The 17,708-nt window shown below is 34.4% G+C and overlaps 1 protein-coding gene across 1 annotated transcript; it reads right to left on the minus strand.

The window, feature by feature from the left end:
- Positions 1-14,709: 14,709 nt before the first annotated feature.
- On the minus strand, positions 14,710-16,033 carry LOC107941590 (metacaspase-9). Its single transcript, XM_016875156.2, has 2 exons — positions 15,581-16,033; positions 14,710-15,505 (listed from the first exon to the last, which is right to left on the minus strand). Exons 1-2 carry the CDS (start codon positions 15,927-15,929, stop codon positions 14,907-14,909), a joined length of 948 nt encoding a protein of 315 aa, XP_016730645.2. The 5' UTR covers positions 15,930-16,033; the 3' UTR covers positions 14,710-14,906.
- Positions 16,034-17,708: the final 1,675 nt, after the last annotated feature.

Genomic DNA, 17,708 nt, shown 5'->3' on the forward strand with positions numbered 1-17,708 from the left:
TATTTAAATAAAAAGACTTTTTTTAATGTATTTTCAATTTGTTGGGAAACATTTATTTTAATGTTTTTAGTTTATTTGATGTATTATATATTTAAATAAAAAAGTTTAATACGGGTAGACTGGGTCAAGCTCAGGTTTTGCATTTTTTTTATTTGGTTCAGGCTTGGACAAAATTTTAGACCTATTTTTCGGGTCGATTTAGCCCATGATCAAGTTTAGCCACGACCCTTGCCTGCTCTGGTCACTGCCTCTGGCAATAAGATTAATTCCAGTGAGATTGAAAATAGCAATGGTGGTGAGATTAGTTACTATAGTGATGAGATTAAAATCAATAGTGAGATGTGTGTTAGAATTCAAACACAACTGTGGTTTATAGATTTATAGTAAGAAAGTAGAATGACCATTATGGACATTAAACTAAAGTAGTTTACACTCTTCAATATATTTTTGTACAATTAATATTTTAATAATAAAAATTCATATTTCATTTATATAACTCATGCGTATTGTGAAAAATATAATGTCGGTAATGACAATATATCGCAAAGAAAAATAAAAAAAGAAAAATAAAGAACACACAGATTTTACGTGGAAACCCATTCGGGAAAAAAAACCACAGGCAGAGGAGAAGAAAATTCACTATGTCGAATTCGAACTAATTACAAGAGGAGTAGACTATACCTATTTATAGGCTTGTAAAACCATATTCTAATAGGAGTAAAACACCTTATTCTAATCAATATCAAATAGATAGAGTTTAATAAGGTTTAAAAAACCTTATTCTAAAATAAAATAAAAGAAGTATAATTCTATAGGGATTTTACTTTTATTTTATTTTACCACAGTATTTTATTAAATAATGATTCGGGTCACTTAATTCTAACAATCTCCACCTTGAAACGAATTCTTAATGAACAAGTTCTTCATCGCGAACTTTCAACGAACAAGTTTTTCATCGCGAACTTTCAACTTAAGGGTTTATCTTCAACAATGAACACCAACCAAGTCTATGCAATGCTCAAACTTGGTTATAGGAAGTGACTTAGTCATCATATCTGCAGGATTTTCATGAGTACTAATTTTGCTCACAACAAAATCACCACGAGCAATAATATCACGAACAAAATGATACCGAACATCAATATGTTTTGTTCTCTCATGAAACATTTGATCTTTTGTAAGGAAGATGTCACTTTGACTGTCACAAAATACTGTATTGATTTGAAGGTCTTCATTGAGTTCATTAAAGAGTCCCTTCAACAAAATTGCTTCTTTACAAGCCTCAGTAATCACCATGTACTCAGCTTCAGTGGTGGACAAAGCGACTGTAGTTTGCAAAGTGGCTTTCCAACTGATTGCACAACCTCCGATTGTAAAGACATAACCTGTGAGAGATCTTCTTCTATCGAGGTATCTAGCAAAATCAGCATTAACATACCCAATGACTCCATCTCTAGTTCTTCCAAACTGTAAGCAAACATCGGTAGTACCTCGTAAGTATCTTAAAACCCACTGAACTGCTTTCCAATGTTCTTTACCGGGATTCACCATGTATCTGCTAACTGCATTAACTGCATATGATAAATCTGGACGTGAACAAACCATAGCATACATGAGAGATCCCACTGCACTAGAGTATAGAACATGTGACATATACTCAATCTCATCATCTGATTGTGGAGACAAAGCCGATGAAAGTCTTAAATGGGCTGCTAAAGGAGTACTGACAGACTTAGCATTCTGCATATTGAATCTACAAAGAACTTTCTCAATGTACCCCTTTTGACTTAGGTACAATTTACTTGCTTTTCTATCTCTGAGAATCTCCATACCAAGTATCTTCTTCGCTGGTCCCAAATCTTTCATCTCAAATTCTTTACTTAGTTGGGCTTTGACCTTTCTTATCTCTCCTTTATCTTTCGCTGCTATCAACATGTCATCAACATAAAAGAGTAGATACACAAAAGAACCATCACTGTTTTTCTTAAAGTAAACACAACTGTCAAAGCTACTTCTTTTAAAATTATGAGAAGTCATAAAGGAATCAAACCTCTTATACCACTGTATTGGTGACTGTTTCAAACCGTAAAGGGACTTTTTCAGCAAGCAAACATAGTCCTCTTTTTCTGAGATTGTAAAACACTCTGGTTGTTGCATGTAAATATCCTCCTCAAGTTCTCCATGCAAAAATACAGTTTTTACATCTAACTGCTCAAGCTCCAAATCATGCATGGCTACAATACCAAGCAAAGCTTGAATCAAACTATGCTTCAGAACTGGAGAGAACATATCTGTGAAGTCCACTCTTGGAATTTGACTGTAACCCTTTCCAACAAGCCTTGCTTTATATCTGGGTTCTTCAACTCTTGAAGTCCCCTCTTTCTTCTTAAACACCAATTTACAACGAACAACCTTTTTACCTTTAGGAAGTTTCACAAGATCCCATGTTTTATTTTTGTGTAGTGATTCCATCTCCTCTTGCATAGCAAACATCCACTTTTCTAAGTCTTCACAACTAACCGCCTCAGAATAATTAGATGGCTCTTGGTTTGCATCTATATCTTCAGCCACATTTAAAGCATAAGACACTAGATCAGCCTCGGCATACTTCTTTGGAGGTTTAATTTCTTTTCTAGTTCTATTTTTGCCGATAGAGTATTATGGTGAAGAAGCAACTCTATTTTGAATTTTTGTACTGGCTTCAGTAGTCGACTCTGTTGTAGATTCTGAATTAATCTAATGCTCCACCTGCTTTTGATTTTCTTTATCGGAAGAGTCTTTAAGAGATAAGTTAGGTAGCATAGCAGTTTCATCAAAAACAACATCTCTGCTAATCACCACTTTTCTATTTTCAGGACACCATAACTTATACTCTTTTACACCAGCTTTATAACCAAGAAAAACACATTTAATAGATCTCGGTTCCAATTTTCCATTATCAACATGAGCATACGCAGGACAACCAAAAATCTTTAAATTAGAATAGTCAGCAGGATTACCAGACCATACCTCTTGTGGAGTCTTTTTCTCAATGGCAACAGATGGAGATCGGTTGATCAAAAAAATACAGTAGAGGCTACTTTGGCCCAAAATGACTTTGGTAAGTTGGCATTTGACAACATACATCGAACCTTCTCCATAATCGTTCTATTCATTCGTTCTGCAACACCGTTTTACTGTGGAGTATGACGAACTATCAAGTGTCTCACGATCCCTTCTGACTTGCATAGTTTATTGAATTCATCAGAATAGAACTCTAAGCCATTATCTGTGCGAAGGTGTTTTATTTGCATTCCCGTCTGTTTTTCAATCATGGTTTTCCAAGACTTAAATGCGGAAAACACATCGCTTTTCTGCTTCAGAAAGAACGCCCACACTTTTCTACAAAAATCATCAATAAAAGTTAGCATATAATTAGCTCCACCTCTCGAAGATACTCTGGATGGACCCCACAGATCATAATGAATATACTCTAATGTTCCCTTCGTGTTATAGATTCCTCTGGTGAATCGAACTCTTTTTTGCTTCCCAAAAACGCAGTGCTCACAGAACTGTAGTTTACAAATTCCTTGCCCATCAAGAAGTCCTCTTTTGCTCAATTCTGCCATGCCAATCTCACTCATATGCCCTAGGCGCATATGCCAATGTTTAGTAATATCATCATTTGACAAGGAAGAGGATGTGACAGTTGCATCACCAGTAACAGTAGAACCCTGCAAAACATATAACTTGGCAGTCTTTCTCTGCCCTTTCATTACAATGAGGGAACCTTTAGAAATCTTCAAAACCCCACTTTCAGCTGTGTATTTGTACCTTTTTGAATCAAGAGTACTCAATAAAATTAAATTTCTCTTCAATTCTGGAACATGTCGTACGTCGCTAAGTGTTCTGACAACTCTATCAAACATCTTAACTTTAATTGTTCCAACACCTGTAATTCTACATGAAGCATTATTTCCCATCAAAACAACACCTTCAGACACTGTTTCGTAAGTTGTAAACCAATCCCGATTGGGACTCATGTGGAAGGTGCAGCCCGAATCAAGAATCCACTCCTCGCTCACTTTAAAATTGTTGACAGAAGCGACTAGAAGTTCACCATCGCTATAGTCTTCTACAACATCAGCCTTACCAAAATTTTCTGGTTGCTTTCCATTTTGATTCACAGCTTCCCTTTTGATCTTATTCTGCAGTTTATAGCACTCAGATTTAGCGTGCCCATTCTTGTTGACGCCATTTTCTGGATGAAAAAAGGGTCAACTTGGATTTTGAAAATGAAAACGGGAGTCGCCACCAATCCTTTTTTGTGAGGTGTGATTGGATCACCTCCAAAAGTGGTTGTTTTTAATAAACGGTTTGATTTTATTAAAACAACAAGTTTGGTCCACGAAATTCAGAAAAATGGGTTCGGGAGTCGGTTACGCACGAGGAAGGATTAGCACCCTCGATACGCCCAAAATTGGTACCTAGTTGATTAGTTAATGTCTTAATGTCGAAAATTGAAAACTTTGAAGAATTTTAAAAATACGATCCTTATATTATAATGTTGAAAATTTTCGGGAAAATGAGGCATATTTCACGTTAATCGAGGAAAAGAATCATATCCAGTAAGTTAGGACACAATTTCTCGAATTTTCGATGCGCGAATGAATGCCGAAAATTTAAAAGATGTCTGACTATCTCGAATTTAAAAAAGGGATCAAGTCCAGTAAGTTAGGACTCGATCTTTTCTTAATTTCCGAGATCATTTAAAACTTCGGTTAAAAAACTCTCGTATTTAGATTTATCGTGAAAATCGAAACCTAGTAAGTTAGGGTACGACTTTCTCGAGTCTAAACATGAAATTTTATTTATTCAAAAGTCATAATTTATACATTGAATGAAAAATAATTTAACGCGTAATAGTAGAAATAAAACATGATGTTAATGCTTGTAACAAAACAATAATGAATTCGATAATGTAATTATGAATAATACGAGTAACAACAAATAAAAGATAAATAAATAAAAAACGAATTAAACATGCAAAAGAATAAGCAAATAAACTACTCGAATGAAAGTGGGCATAAATAAATAAAAGAAAATAAACACCGCGCTAAATAACGAAACCATAAAAGAAATAAAAATATATAAATACATGTATATATATATTTTAGAATTATGAAAATATAGAAAATATTTAAAAATATGTATACGTATATCTATGTGTAATAAAATACGTAGAAATAGATATAGGTATGTGTAAGTATGAAAAATGAAATATAAAAATATATTTATAATAACTTTAAAATGTATGTGTATATGGATTAGGAAAATGTATATATTTACACACAATAAAATAAAATAAAATAAAATATGTACATATATATTATAAAAAGTATGCGTTTGTATATGTAAAATATATAACAAGAATTTTAAAATTAAAAGAGTATAAACATAATAATAATAATAATAATAATAATAATAATAATAATTTGAAAACATGAAAAGCTAGAAGTAAATAATAAATAATAAAAGATACAGTAAGATAAATATATATATATAAAAACTAAAAAACTAAAAAAGAAATATATAATATATAATATAATATAATATATAAAAAGGTAATGCAAAACTATTTTATATAATAATGATGAATAAATAAATAAATATAAGGGAAAATAAAAACTAATAATAAATAACAATAATAATAATAACATCTCATTTATTGATTTAATAATAAAACAAACAAAATAACACAAAAAAAGGCTAAATTAGATATTAAAACAAAATTCGGGGCCAAATCTATAAATAAATAAAAGAGGAAGGACAAAGTTGAACGCGCGAACAACAAGAAGGGATCAAGGGAGCAATTTTTCCTTCTTTCCCAAAACGCACAGCATCATAAGACCAAATTGTAAAGAAAAATAAACTAATGTGCGAATTTTAAAAAAAACAAAAGGGCCTTGATTGTAAAATTATTTAAAAGCGGAAGGGCTGAAAACGCAATTAGCCCTTCCGCTCAAAAACACGCGGATCTTGGCCTGGAGCGGGTCGGGCGAATTGGGTTAAAGCCAAAACGACGCCGTTTTGGCGTTTTAGAGGGCTGAGCAAAACGACGCCGTTTTGCTTCCCTATTTAAACCAATTTTTTTCCAGAAACTTTCATTTTTCGTTCTTCTTCAAACAAAACTCCCTCATTCTCTCTCAACCCCCTTTCTTCTCCCCCAAAATCCGGCCAAGCTTCCGGCGAGCCACCGCCGTAGCCCACCGCGCCGGCCACCGTACACGGTGGCTGAAAAAATAAAAAAAAAGGTAATTTTTTTTTATTTTGCTAATATAAACTGTTTTTATATGTATATATATGTTTGAAAATAGGAAATGAACGGATATATAAAAAAAAGAAAAAAAGAATCCGAAATGAAAAAGGAGAGATCACCTTTTAGTGTATCTTTTTTTTTCTATTGATCTTTCTTCCCTTTTTTGTTACAAAAGTCCCTCAAAAAACCCCCGTTACATTTTTTGAATGGCCTTTAAATAGCCATTTTTTACATCTTTTTAATCTGTTCTTGCGCTCTTGTCACTTCTTTCTTTCTGTTTGCAGGCGCAAGTGGGTGAGCAAGTGGGCTGCGGCGTCAGAAGCAAGTGGCGACCAGGAGCAGGTGGTGGCAGTTGGGGTTGGTGGCTGTGGCGGCTGAAGCTAGGGTTAGGGGCTAGGGTTTCTTTTCTTTTGTTTTTTTTTGTTATTGTTTTCTGATTTGGGCTGAAAAGTTTTTTTATTGGGTTTAGGTTGGTTATTTGTTATTGGGCTAATTGTTTTGGTTTAATTGTTTTGGTTCCTTGGGCCCGGGTCAAAAATTGGGCTTGTATTGCTTGTTGGAGGGATCCAATCGCGATATGATTAGTTGGCCCTAGGAAAATGGTTAAAAGCTATTCATCAGGGTCGGATGTACCATAAATAAATGATATGAGCCCATAATAAATAGGCTCGTCTCAGAGAATTCCACGAGAAGGCTGGATGTTGAAAAGATTCTTCCTTAACGAAAGGATTCTAAAGGGAAATGAATGCCAAACCAGGAATGTCCCTATGTTGTAAAGAAGATCATTTTCAGAGGAGCACTGATCCTGAGTGAGATTGCCAATCCTATAAACTCGGATCCAGTTAAGAAACATTTCGTTTAAAGAAAAAGGAAGGACCAAGGTGAAAACTTGCAAAGGGCACTTTGAGTCAAGAAAAAAATGTAAAAAAAAATGAATGAAAATGAAAAAAATTGAAAAATGAAAAAATGAAAAGTAAAAATGGAGAGGCTAAGGGGAAAACCCGCAAAGGGCATCTTAGGCCAAAGGGGATTTGAGTTGAAAACCCGAAGGGCGGATCAAATATTGATCAGAATGGGGCATGAAGTGATCAGATTGGGGCATGCGGTGATCTTGCTATACCTGAAAGGGTAAGGCGACATCTTGGGGCATCGACGGAGTCCTGTAGATCTTCTAAACACCTGTCAAACTCAGGAAGGTCTTCAGAAAGTTTGTACAGAGAAGTTCAAGTTGCGATATCTAGGGCACCTGCCATTCGTATTATTTGAAGTTGTTATTCTTGGAATACTTCTTTCTTTTTCAAGATACATGTTCCAATCAATTCCTTTTTTTGCTATCCTTGATAATTTATTCATTTCGAGCTATGCTCTCAAATCAATTCTATTTTATCCATCGTTATATTCTTCTTGCAAGCATGTTGCATTGGAATGATGATACTTTCACAATGGAAGTTTTACATATTACTCTAGAAGTTTCTAAATAATATAGGAACCTGAAACAGGACTATTGTTTAGAAAACACCAAGTTTAAAGGGTGAAATATCTAAGAAGGAAAAGTCTAAGTTAAGGCTATCCCTTCGGATTTTGTTGTCCAAACATTGACTGAACAAAATGACAAGATGCCGTGTTGGTGACAAAGCTTCAATGAACAAACAAGCAATGATCACTGAGTGATAAGAAAAGGTTTTCTCAGAGAAGAAAATTTTGCAATTGTGCATGAGCATTTGGTATGACACCTGGGGAATGGGGTAAAAAAAACCAAAAAGCTTCACATTCTGTATCCTTGAATTACGATAGAAGAAGATTGAGAAAAGCCATATCTTTCTACCCTTGGGTTACAGTGGGAGAATGATGGTACATTTTTACGTCCCAATGGATTGAACTTTGACGTTCACAGTGGGGGGCAATCAGATTAAGTGTTTCTTTGGATATGCCAGACGAGCAAGAAGGCGTTGTAGTACGTCAGTGATAAAACCTTAATAAGCTTTTGCGTGATGATAACCTAAGCATTAAGGAACCATTTTCATGACATTTTGCATTCATTCAAATGTCATTCATACACATCTAGTTAGGAGCATTTGATTTGTTCTGATCATGTCATCCTAATCACTAGGCACAATTAGGTTCATAAAATAGAACATACAGGTCAGGTTCCCCAAAGAACAGATCAACGAAGATAGCAGATCTTGTCTTCCTGTATTTGGCAGCGGAGGAAATCGAAGATAGTAGATCTTGTCTTCCTGTATTTGGCAACGAAGGAGATCGAAGATAGCAGATCTTATCTTCCTGTATTCGGCAGCGGAGGAGATCAAAGATATAGCAGATCTTGTCTTCCTGTATTAGGCAGCGGAGTAGATCGAAGAAAGCAGATCTTGTCTTCCTGTATTAGGCAGTGGAGTAGATCAAAGAAAGCAGATCTTTTCTTCCTGTATTAGGCAGTGGAGTAGATCAAAGAAAGCAGATCTTGTCTTCCTGTATTAGGCAGCAGAGTAGATCGAAGAAAGCAGATCTTGTCTTCCTATATTAGGCAGCGAAGTAGATCGAAGAAAGCAGATCTTGTCTTCTTGTATTAGGCAGCGGAGTAGATCGAAGAAAGCAGATCTTGTCTTCCTGTATTAGGTAGCGGAGTAGATCGAAGAAAGCAGATCTTGTCTTCCTGTATTAGGCATCAGAGTAGATCGAAGGAAGCAGATCTTGTCTTCTTGTATTAGGCAGTGGAGTAGATCGAAGATATAACAGATCTTGTCTTCCTGTATTAGAGCGGAGTAGATCGAAGAAAGCAGATCTTGTCTTCCTGTATTAGGCAGCGGAGTAGATCGAAGAAAGTAGATCTTGTCTTCCTGTATTAGGTAGTGAAGTAGATCGAAGATAGTAGATCTTGCCTTCCTGCCTTGACAGCGAAGCAGATCGAAGACACAAACCTTGCCTCTCTCGGTTGTAGTGGAGCTGGTTGAAGACAACAGATCTTGCCTTCCTGCATTGACAGCGAAGCAGATCGAAGACACAAACCTTGCCTCTCTCGGTTGTAGTGGAGCTGGTTGAAGACAACAGATCTTGCCTTCATGCATTGACAGCGAAGCAGATCAAAGACACAAACCTTGCCTCTCTCGGTAGTAACGGAGCTAGTTGAAGATAACAAATCTTGCCTTCCTGCATTGACAGCGAAGCATATCGAAGACACAAACCTTATCTCCCTAACGTTGTAGTGGAGCAGACTAAAACCACAAATCTCGTCCCCCTAAAGTTATAACAGAGTGGATTGAAGCTACAAGTCTTGTCTTTTTGAAGTTGCAGCGGAATGGATCGAAGCAACAAGACATACTGGACTGGAATGAAACTACTTGGAAAGAGAGGTGTTAGAGAAGTCAAGACTCAGTGAGACCGGGCAAAAATTGGTCTTTCTTAGTCTTTGCTCTGTTATCGTTACATGACAACAAGCAAAGAGGGGCAGCTGTACAAGCCCAATTTTTGACCCGGGCCCAAGGAACCAAAACAATTAAACCAAAACAATTAGCCCAATAACAAATAACAACCCAAACCCAATAAAAAACTTTTCAACCCAAATCAGAAAACAATAACAAAAAAAAAACAAAAGAAAAGAAACCCTAGCCCCTAACCCTAGCTTCAGCTGCCGCAGCCACCAACCCCAACTGCCACCACCTGCTCCTAGCCGCCACTTGCTTCTGACGCCACAGCCCACTTGCTCACCCGTTTGCGCCTGCAAACAAAAAGAAAGAAGTGACAAGAGCGCAAGAACAGATTAAAAAGATGTAAAAAATGGCTATTTAAAGGCCATTCAAAAAATGTAACGGGGGTTTTTTGAGGGACTTTTGTAACAAAAAAGGGAAGAAAGATCAATAGAAAAAAAAGAGACACTAAAAGGTGATCTCTCCTTTTTCATTTCGGATTCTTTTTTTTTCTTTTTTTTATATATCCGTTCATTTCCTATTTTCAAACATATATATATACATATAAAAACAGTTTATATTAGCAAAATAAAAAAATTACCTTTTTTTTATTTTTCCGGCCACCGTACACTGTGGCCGGCGCGGTGGCGCTACGGCGGTGGCTCGCCGGAAGCTTGGCCAGATTTTGAGGGAGAAGAAAGGGGGTTGAGAGAGAATGAGGGAGTTTTTTTGAAGAAGAAAGAAAAATGAAAGTTTCTGGAAAAAAGTTTGTTTAAATAGGGAAGCAAAACGGCGTCGTTTTGCTCAGCCCTCTAAAACGCCAAAACGGCGTCATTTTGGCTTTGACCCGATCCACCCGACCCGCTCCAGGCCAAGATCCGCGTATTTTTGAGCGGAAGGGCTAATTGCGTTTTCAGCCTTTCCGCTTTTAAATAATTTTACAATCAAGGCCCTTTTGTTTTTTTTAAATTCGCACATTAGTTTATTTTTCTTTACAATTTGGTCCTATGATGCTGTGCGTTTTGGGAAAGAAGGAAAAATTGCTCTCTTGATCCCTTCTTGTTGTTCGCGCGTTCAACTTTGTCCTTCCTCTTTTATTTATTTATAGATTTGGCCCCGAATTTTGCTTTAATATCTAGTTTAGCCTTTTTTTGTGTTATTTTGTTTGTTTTATTATTAAATCAATAAATGAGATGTTATTATTATTATTGTTATTTATTATTAGTTTTTATTTTCCCTTATATTTATTTATTTATTCATCATTATTATATAAATTAGTTTTGCATTACCTTTTTATATATTATATTATATTATATATTATATATTTCTTTTTTAGTTTTTTAGTTTTTATATATATATTTTTATCTTACTGTATCTTTTATTATTTATTATTTACTTCTAGCTTTTCATGATTTCAAATTATTATTATTATTATTATTATTATTATTATTATTATTATTATTATTATTATTATTATTATTATGTTTATACTCTTTTAATTTTAAAATTCTTGTTATATATTTTACATATACAAACGCATACTTTTTATAATATATATGTACATATTTTATTTTATTTTATTTTATTGTGTGTAAATATATACATTTTCCTAATCCATATACACATACATTTTAAAGTTATTATAAATATATTTTTATATTTCATTTTTCATACTTACACATACCTATATCTATTTCTACGTATTTTATTACACATAGATATACGTATACATATTTTTAAATATTTTCTATATTTTCATAATTCTAAAATATATATAAACATGTATTTATATATTTTTATTTCTTTTATGGTTTCGTTATTTAGCGCGGTGTTTATTTTCTTTTATTTATTTATGCCCACTTTCATTCGAGTAGTTTATTTGCTTATTCTTTTGCATGTTTAATTCGTTTTTATTTATTTATCTTTTATTTGTTGTTACTCGTATTATTCATACTTACATTATCGAATTCATTATTGTTTTGTTACAAGCATTAACATCATGTTTTATTTCTACTATTAGGCGTTAAATTATTTTTCATTCAATGTATAAATTATGACTTTTGAATAAATAAAATTTCATGTTTAGACTCGAGAAAGTCGTACCCTAACTTACTGGGTTTCGATTTTCACGATAAATCTAAATACGCGAGTTTTTTAACCGAATTTTTAAATGATCTTGGAAATTAAGAAAAGATCGAGTCCAAACTTACTGGACTTGATCCCTTTTTTAAATTCGAGATAGTCAGACATCTTTTAAATTTTCGGCATTCATTCGCGCATCGAAAATTCGAGAAATTGTGTCCTAACTTACTGGATATGATTCTTTTCCTCGATTAACGTGAAATATGCCTCATTTTCCCAAAAATTTTCAACATTATAATATAAGGATCGTATTTTTAAAATTCTTCAAAGTTTTCAATTTTCGACATTAAGACATTAACTAATCAACTAGGTACCAATTTTGGGCGTATCGAGGGTGCTAATCCTTCCTCGTGCGTAACCGACTCCCGAACCCGTTTTTCTGAATTTCGTGGACCGAACTTGTTGTTTTAATAAAATCAAACCGTTTATTCAAAACAACCACTTTTCGAGGTGATCCAATCACACCTCACAAAAAAGGATTGGTGGCGACTCCCGTTTTCATTTTCAAAATCCAAGTTGACCCTTTTTTCATCCAAAAAATGGTGTCAACAATTCTTCTTGCAGAAGTTACAAGTTTTACCTCTGTTTGAAGACTTCGATCTACCTTTAGATTTACAGCGAGGATTCCGTTCCTGTGTCCTTCCACGATCATCATCAAAATTCCGATCTTGTCTCCCACGAACAATGAGACCCTTTCCTTGAGAGTCAATTTTAACCACAAGATACTTTATCTTATCATACGAGGTTAAAGAATCATAAACCTCATCAACTGTGAGAGACTCGCGGCTATATAAAATTGTATCTCTAAAGGTTGAATAAGACGGGGGCAACGAACAAAGTAGAATCAACCCTAGATCTTCCTTATCATACTCAACCTCCATGGCCTCTAAATTTGAGAGAATTTTTTTAAACATTGTCAAGTGTTCGTGCACAGACGCACCTTCCTCTAAACGATGATCATAAAGACGCTGCTTCATATGCAGTTTACTAGTTAGAGTTTTCGACATACATATTTGTTCCAACCTTTTCCATAATCCAGCGGCGGTCTTCTCCTTCATCACATCCTGCAAAATTTCGTTAGACAAATGCAGATGTAACTGTGTTAACGCCTTTCGATCCTTGCGCTTCTTCTCTTCCTCCGTCAATGTTGAAGGCACCTTATCTACCCCTAGTAGGGCTTCCTCTAAGTCTATCTATGCAAGAACTACTTGCATCTTTATTTGCCGCAATGCGAATCTGGTGTTGCGATCCAACAGCGAAATTTCATACTTCAAAGACGTCATTATCGTGATTGAGATGAATAACCCGAAAGCTCTGATACCAATTTGTGAAAAATATAATGTCGGTAATGACAATATATCGCAAAGAAAAATAAAAAATAAAAATAAAAATAAAAAACACACAGATTTTACGTGGAAACCCTTTTGGGAAAAAAAACCACGGGCAAAGGAGAAGAAAATTCACTATGTCGAATTCGAATTAATTACAAGAGGAGTAGACTATACCTATTTATAGGCTTGTAAAACTATAATCTAATAGGAGTAAAACACCTTATTCTAATCAATATCAAATAGATAGAGTTTAATAAGGTTTAAAAAACCTTATTCTAAAATAAAATAAAAGAAGTATAATTCTATAGGGATTTTACTTTTATTTTATTTTACCACAGTATTTTATTTAAATAATGATTTGGGTTACTTAATTCTAACAATCTCCACCTATTTAATGTAAATTAAAAATGTTCAAACTAATTGTTTTATGTAAGATATGAATGACAGTCTTCTATAGAACTTCCTAAATATAGTCAGTTTTAAAATTCAAAACTAATCATTTTTAAAAGCTTATTTTTATGGAGATATTTGGCTTGGATGATGAGAGAAATCAAGAGAATTAAGGTTGAAGATCAAAAAGTGGAAGAAAAGCATGAAGATGGAGAAGACTAACGTGAAACTTATAGGTGGGGATGATTTTAGGTTGATTTTTAAAATTTGTTTTAATTGCCTCTTAAAAACTCACAATTTTAACTTTTTTACAAATCAATACTACCTTCAAAATTAAAGGTATTTAAAACTCATTTTCAGAAATTGATTTAATTTTAATCATAGTAAAAAATATTATCGATAAACCATTTCGTAAAATTTCGAACACTCTAAGGCTAAAATTCCTAAATTACCTCTAAAACTCCTAGGTCCTATTTTGGGATGTTACAATAAATTGGTGTAAATACACATTTGGTCCCTATCGATTTTAAAATTGAGCAAATAGATCTTTCTCTCAAAAAAAATTACAAAAAAATTTCAAAATATTTATAAAAATTTAAGAATTTAAATATTTTAAAAATATATATTAAAAACTCAAAAGAATATATATAAAAATTAGAAAACTCTAAAATTATCATTTTTGGGACCTAAATAAGTTAATTAATAATTCAATTTTATAATACTATTTTTACTCTTTTTTTTAATGAATTAAAAAAAATAAATGATTTCAAAGTTATGTGTTTTAATATAGAATTAGTTAAATTGTAAAAATATTTTAATTTTTTCACTCGATCCGATCGAACGCTCACTCCTAATGGTCGATGTTCATCCGCATATATCTTTTGTCTCTAACCAGAAAAGATCTCTTCCAAAATGAAACTCTTAAATTGGAGCGTGTCATATTTACTACAGGCCGTTTATGATAGAATCGGACCATTTAACTTTGAAATCACTCACGTAATGCATGTTATTCGGAAGGTTATCGATAAATATCGTTGCAACACCTTGAAGTTCGCCACTCCATTTTTCTATTGTGCGCTCTCCTTTGATTATAACAATCCAGAACCTTCCTTACTCTAACTTATAAAATTAAAAAGACTCTGTAGGACAAAATAAGACTTTATTTATTTATTTATTATTACACTAGAATTTCACACATAGCAAACGCACAATATATAGGAGATGCATAAGAAAACAGCGGTAGGTAGATATAAGTCAACAGGCTGTCAAATTTATTCTAGTAGTAGTGCAAAACATAAGCACATTACTGACAGCCTGAGCACCAGCATTTTGATCAGAAATTTAAGCAAAGCCACCCAAGAAAAGTGTGTTTGTATTCTCATCACTGCAATAAAGGCAAGGGTTCTGCTCGAATCCATTGTTCTTCAAAATCTTGGCAGCCTCAGCCACGAGGTGTCTGTTGCTTATTCCAACACCCAAGTTCTGATTGATTACGTTAACCACAGCATCGGTGAACGCCCCAAAGGCTTTATTTTCCAAGACCAGGTCATATGATGTCTCATTGGCTTCACATCCACTTAATAAAATCCCTTCATCCTCCTCCAGTGGATCCAACACCATTAACCCCTCTACGTAGTGAGGATGGAATTTGAGACTCACATCTTTCCCGAAGATTCCGAAAATCTTTTGGCCAACATTTGCTGCGTCGTGTAGGATGCCTGCTGCTGTATCTATCGCACTATGTATGATATCAAAAGTAAGACTCTTAGCCTTAGCCTTAGACGGTTTAGGCTTGTCGGTATTTACTGTTGTCGTCATATGCTGACCACCAAATTGTTCTTTCTCTTTTTCAATGAGACCCCCACTGTGGCACGAATCTGATAGGATTGTGAAGCTTGCTCCTTCTGGTAGCCGATTAACTAAACGTCTGAAGTCCACATCTGCAGAAACCAAGTATATATAGGGTATGAATATATGTTGCTAAAATAAATATATAAATTCAAACAAAAACCTACCGGTGACAAGATTTAAATCACAAGCCACGATTGCTTCATCTTGCTTGAAAGGCTGGCCAGGTTGAAAGATTGGAACGCGTGTTCCATGTCCACTGAAGTAGAAAAATAGAATATCTCCTGCTTTAGCCTTGTTCACCATTCTATTGAGTGCATCCTTAATGTTTACACCCGTAGGCAGAACCGGCGACCCTGGCGCATCGGTGAGGACATTAACATCGCTTTCCTTAAACCCAATGTCCAGGATCACACCTCTTATGGCTTTCACATCATTGATGCATCCATGCAAGCTGAATTGGGTCTTGGGGTAGTTGCATCCCACCAGAACTGCTCTCTTCGTACCCTTACTCATCTTGCTCGCTAATTTGACTATTTTGTGTTGCTTGTACTGTTGGAATAATGTGCTTCCACTGCCTCACTAAGAACATATATATATATACACACTAATTTACAGCATGTGTACTGACCATAAAGATGACGACATGTAGGTAGGTAGATAGGTAGGTAGGCTGTAATAGAAACTCTCACATGAAACGAATGAATGAATGAATTATTATTCATGAAAAAGATGATCAGCTGAACCATCAGCTTCCTGTATTTAAAGAGTTTTACAAGTCTAACTAACACTTGTAAATGCTAACTGCTAAATGCTAATTGCTAACAACAACCTGCACTGCTATTTACTATTTTAACTACTATTTTACAACTGAATAGGCAGGTACTGTAGAAGTTTGATTAATATTTGGAGAAATAAAACAAAGAAAGTGATAAAAAATATAATGGAGAAGAGAAATAAATTTTGTATGGAAGAGAAAAAAAATTCTTTCTAATAAACTTTTTATTTCACTCACACTATATATTCTTCATCACATACAACTCTTTATATAGGAGTTGTAAGTGACTATTCATCTATATCACTAAATCACTAAATGCTAGGAGTTGTGACTATTCATTTACATAACTTAAATACTATAGGAGTTGTGACTATTCATGCATGTGTGTAACTTTTCATCTTCAAGTCTCTTCGCATTTTTAACTCTTCATATTCAAGTCTTTTCGCATTCATAACTTTTCATAATTTAATTTATGCAAGATTAATTTAATTATGTGCCAACAATGCCTCCCTTAAATTAAACTTGCTTCGAACTCCCAACCTTTCAACATTTTTCTTGAAGACTTGTCCACTAAGCGGCTTTGTGAAGATATCAGCCATCTGATATTCTATCTTTCAATATTCAACTTGAACATCACCATTATTCACTAGTTCCCTCAAGAAGTGATACTGAATGCGAATGTATTTTGTTCTTCTATGAAGAACTGGATCTTTTGTGACTGAAATAGTAGAACTATTGTCACAAAACAAAATCGTTGACTTGCTCTGCTTCTGCTTAAGACTCTCCAAAATTCCACGTAACCAAATCAATTGACATCCTACATAAGATGCAGCGATATATTCAGCTTCTGTAGTCGAAAGCGCCACAACTGATTGTTTTTTTGAGCTCCATGAAACTGCACCACTACCAAGGTGGAAAACATAACCAGAAGTGCTTCTACTATCATCAATGTTATCCGTAAAACCAATGAAATCAACTAATGTCTTGGCTTTATAGAAAATTCCATAATCAATACTTCCCTTCACATATCTCAATATTCTCTTGGCAGCCTCCCAGTGATTGGAGTAAGGTTTCTCCACGAATCTACTCACCAAGCTAACAGCATACACGATGTCAGGCCTTGTCGAAGTCAGATACATCAACTTTCCAACCAAACTTCTGAATATGGTGGAATTGACAAGCTTTCCTTCATCCTCTTTAGATAACTTCAGACCTGTAATGCATGGAGTAGAGACTGGATTCGCATTGTCCATCTTGAATCTTTTTAGAACTTCCTTTGCATAGCTCTCTTGTGAAATAAAAATTCATTTCTCGGATTGATGAACTTCAATGCCAAGAAAATGATGAAGTTCTCCCAAATCTGTCATATGCCATCATTGAGTGCTGAAATTCTTTCAACATCTTCACATCATTTCCTGTGAAAATAAGATCATCAACGTAGAGACTTACAACCATGAATCTTCCTTGATAATTGCCTTTGATGTAGAGAGTATGCTCATATGGACATTTCTGGAATC

The sequence above is a fragment of the Gossypium hirsutum genome, chromosome D06 (assembly GCF_007990345.1).
Source record: "Gossypium hirsutum isolate 1008001.06 chromosome D06, Gossypium_hirsutum_v2.1, whole genome shotgun sequence".
NCBI classification, from domain to species: Eukaryota; Viridiplantae; Streptophyta; class Magnoliopsida; order Malvales; family Malvaceae; genus Gossypium; species Gossypium hirsutum.